This window comes from Alligator sinensis, unplaced genomic scaffold (genome assembly GCF_000455745.1).
Source record: "Alligator sinensis unplaced genomic scaffold, ASM45574v1 scaffold705_1, whole genome shotgun sequence".
NCBI classification, from domain to species: domain Eukaryota; kingdom Metazoa; phylum Chordata; order Crocodylia; family Alligatoridae; genus Alligator; species Alligator sinensis.
The window spans coordinates 483,376-487,502 of record NW_005842663.1 but is presented as its reverse complement, the minus strand read 5'-3'; the positions used below and the strand labels follow the sequence as shown (position 1 = coordinate 487,502).

General features: G+C 43.5%; 1 protein-coding gene across 1 annotated transcript in view; it reads right to left on the bottom strand.

Annotated features, from left to right (window-relative positions):
• The window catches only part of CEP250 (centrosomal protein 250), a 139,918-nt gene that overhangs the window by 21,023 nt on the left and 114,768 nt on the right, over positions 1 to 4,127 (bottom strand). The window contains exons 26-27 of the mRNA XM_025215718.1: positions 2,059 to 2,213; positions 1 to 783 (exon numbers count right to left, since the gene is read on the bottom strand). The exon at positions 1 to 783 is cut by the window's left edge and continues 1,638 nt beyond it. Coding sequence (XP_025071503.1) covers positions 1 to 783; positions 2,059 to 2,213 — 938 coding nt within the window. The remainder of the gene's footprint in view (positions 784 to 2,058; positions 2,214 to 4,127) is intronic.

Here is a 4,127-nt window from a genome sequence, read left to right as displayed (position 1 = left end):
CTGCTGATCCTTATACTGCTGAAAAATCTTTATCTGCCCCCTCTGGCAGTCAGCCTCACACTCCCTCTCCTTAAGAACTGCTCTCACACGTTCTAAACTTACGTGAAGAGCCTTCACCTGCTTATTCTCCTCTTCCAGTTCTTGAGCCAGCTGTTTCTGTAACGAGAGCTTCTGGTCTTTTTCTCTCAAGTTTGCTTTCATCTGATCTATCTCTTCTAATAGATTTCTCAATTGTGATGTTTCATGTTCCTCCAAAGTCTGGATTTTCTCTTCTTGGAATTTAATCTCATTAACTTTCTCCTCTAGGTCTTTAGTAAGATGATCTAGGGCAGTCTTCTGCATTTCTTTCTGTCTTTCCAACTCTCTAACATTTTCTTGCTGGGATGCTACCTCTTGTTCCTTCTCCTTTAGCTCTTGAACAAGATGATCTAGAGTAGCCTTTTGTATTTCTCTCTGCCTCTCCAGTTCTCTAATTTGCTCTTGCTGGGATTCCACTTCTTCATCTCTCTTTGTCAGGGTGATACTCATATGATCCAATTTTTCCTGCAAAGCCTTCCCCAGTGCTGTCTTTTCTTGTAGTGTCTGGATTTTCTCACATTGAGTCTCTACTTCCTCACTTTTAATTTGCAGGGCAGAGAGGGTTTTCTGAAGCTCTTGTTCAAGACAGCAGCTCATTTTTGCTGCTGTATTTGCCCTTGTCTCAGAAGCTTTGATGGATTCCTGAAGAAGGTCCATCTCCCAGACTAGCTTTTCCTTGGCTGCTTGCAAAGTATCCCGTTCATGCTGAAAAAAAAAAGAAAGAAAATGACTGGAAAATAAATCTTAATAATTTTTCCAAACTTAGAAAGGGCTGTGGCTGTCATGCCTAGATGATGAGACAATCAAGTTCTGCAGCCATGGTTTTAATGGAAATTCCTACAATTATGCTGATTGCTCCATCCCATCTAATTTCTCACTTTACCTGCTAGTGGAAATTTGAGAATTGCCACTTCTTACCTACACAACATTGTTTCAGCAACAGGTTTAGTTAAACTGGTGCTGATCTGTGGTGTAGTTTCAAATCCAAGTGTGGGAAAACTTTGGTCACCATCAACATGGTAAATGATTGCTAAAAGAGTGCTCTATTTATGAGTGCATACAAGACTTTAGAGTTACTTTTGACTGTTGCTCTTGAAGGGCAGGTGAAATTACTGCACTAGTTGTCAAATGTCCTTAGAAATGGTGGGGGGAGGGAGGGGGTGGAAAGAATCCTTAATCCTCTCCTTAGTTACTTCTACCCTCTTTCTCCTGACTATTTCACTGTAGTCATTTCTTCTCTAATGCAGTGGTTTTCTGTCTGGCTGACTCTACAAGGGAACTAGAAACAGTGAAGAAAAAGCTCTTATAGGGGTTTAAGATGTAGCCTTTTCCCTATATATCTCCACTTGACCTCTAGGAGGTCCCTGCATTGCTAGTGCTAATATATATTATAGTTACAGCCTCCTAGCACTCACTGGAAGTCATTCTGGATGTCCTGCAATATTGGCCTCTCTCTCACACAGCAGGCAAACTCCCAAAAGGTTCTTACAGTCACCATGTACCCAACTAATGATAATCCTAGTGAACAAATACTACCTGTGACTCTCCATACCCAACCCACACCCTCAAGTGTTTGAAGTAGTTCCTGAAGATTCAAATACTGGGATACCAAGAGTTATGTGGATATAAGTGAGGTGCACTGGGAGAGAGGAATCTAAGAGACACATCAGGGATGCTGCAGGTCAGGAGTCTAATGGCTAGGCAGCGCTCGGTCAAGAAGCTGAGGACTCAGTAACAGGGAATAGATGAGGGCAGGGGCCACAAAACAAGGCAAAGGAAAGTTTGTTCAGCGTCTCTACACTGTCTAGTTACACAAGACTTTTGAAAAAATGCAAGACAGAAACGAGAGCTGAACAATACCAGTATCTAGTGCTCCCAGAGCAGGTTATATCCTATGCTGTCAGATCAAATGCTGTGTCCAGTGTAGCTTTAAATGGGCAACATGTAATCAGTGCCCCCTGGGACTTCTGCCAGCCTCACCACAATATTCATCTTTTGCTTCTCAGTGTCCTTGAGTCTCCTCTCCAAGGAAGCCACCTCCCCATGCAAGGTCAAAACCTCCTTCTTTAGGGCAGCAACCTCTTCCTGCAGGTTGACCTGTACCGACTGGTACTTGTCTTCTGCCATCTGTGTTTCTGCAATGGGGAAAGTCAGGGAGGATGGGAAGAAAACAGAACCAAAATTCAATTAAAAAAATCACTTTTGTTCTGGGCAAGAACCATCACCTTCCCACTCAACCACCTACAAAACTGAGGCCTCAAACCATAAAGGGGAGCATGGACTCACAATCCAGGAGGAAATCAGGGTAGCCTCCTACCAGTGGAAGAAAAGACTAAGTGGATGAGGTTCAGAGGAATCTGGGTAAAATCTGTGGGCTTCCTGTTTGTGACAGTAGGAAGTAATGAGGCAAACCAGAAAGAGGCATGGTCTACTCATCAGGCAAAAGAGACTAGGGGGATTTTAAAGCAAGAAGACAACTTCCAAACCAGATTCTGAGCTAAACAGGGAAACAGTGAATTGGAAGAGAAAAGGAATGAGGTGTCTTCTTTCTTTGCCTGTTGACAAAGTGATGGCATACAGCTTGGCAGAGTCTGAGCCAACAAGCAGCTGTATTAAGCAAGGTAGAAGGAGATGGTGGTCTGAAAGAGAAGTTCACAGAGGTGAAGTGAAGGCAGAGACATGTGGAGAAGAGAAAGTGGAGGTGGCAAGACACAGATTTGTAGATCTAGAAGATGTAGGTGGAAAAGCAAAAGCCAGGGTTGAGAATGACTGAAGTTAATATTGGAGGCCTGAGAGAAGGCAATAAAAATGATTCAGTAATGTCCAAAGAGATACTTTTTTCTTGGAGATATTTGGTCTAAAGAAATTTAGATGAAGTGAGACTATGCCTACAGCAAGATTCAGATAAGTATCAGCAGTATTGCTGTGAGTGCTGAATCAGACAGGATTAGGTGAGAGAATAGGTGGGAAGGAACAAGACTGAGAACTGATCCAGAGGAAGATCTATCCAAGGACAAGTCTGCGGCACAGGAGCTACTACTCAAAATAAGTAAGAAATAGGATGTTGCAGAATTAGAAGTGTTTTTGATACAGATGGCAAGATAGTAGAGGGATTAGAAAACTCTCAGAAAGACAAAGTAAAAATACTAGGATTACTTAACCTGACTGAGGATCCACGGTAGAAATACCACGATGTATAAAATGGACAATGGTCTGGATAGATGGATCAAGAGCTCCTGTTCACTTAGTTTCATAATTGAGGAGTCAGTGGACAGTCAATGAAACTGAGGGTTGAGCAATCTCCATTGTTTAAAAGATAAGAGCGGTACCATGACAAAGAAGGAAAGGAGAGATGCTTTTGTACCTATAATGTGTAAAGATCTATGGTACAGAACGCTATGACAAGGCTGGGAAAAATAAGGCAGACAGGAGTGAGTTTACACGAAGGAAAGCAGCTTCTCTACTACAGGCAGGGCAAAACCAAGAGAGAAATATATTTGAAGGACTTTAGTATGTGAGAGGTGTCACAACCCAATGATTTTAGTGCCTCGGCATGATGGAATTTTCCCGCCACATGAGAGTCTCTGTGCACAGCAAAAGTTTTCTGCTGCAACAGAAAACCCCGGTGCAAGAGAGTTCCCGCCATTCGCATGCAAATTTGTGTCCTACTATTGGCCAGTTCTAAATTATTCCTACGTGGCGGCTAGTGATTGGCTTGCTAGCCGTATAAAATTCTGTGCGACTTCTGCCCAAGTCGGAGAACTTTGAGCACGCTGCAGAGTGACTTTGAAGATTCCTGACTTGCGGCTGAGCTGATCGATAGCCTGATCACCTATCGATTCTTCTCCCCGTCGCCAAGCGCAATCCTTCGATGTACCCTTTTCCCTGCCGGCCTGACTCGTGTACGGATTCGCTGGCCTGAGCCTTGCCAGCTGGAGCAACTCGTGTAGTTGTTTAAGCGACCGGACCACCTGCGTCGTGACTACTAGCGGCGTAAGTAAAGCTTTTTGCAACCAATACGCTTTGTCTGCCTCTCCATTCACCAGCCC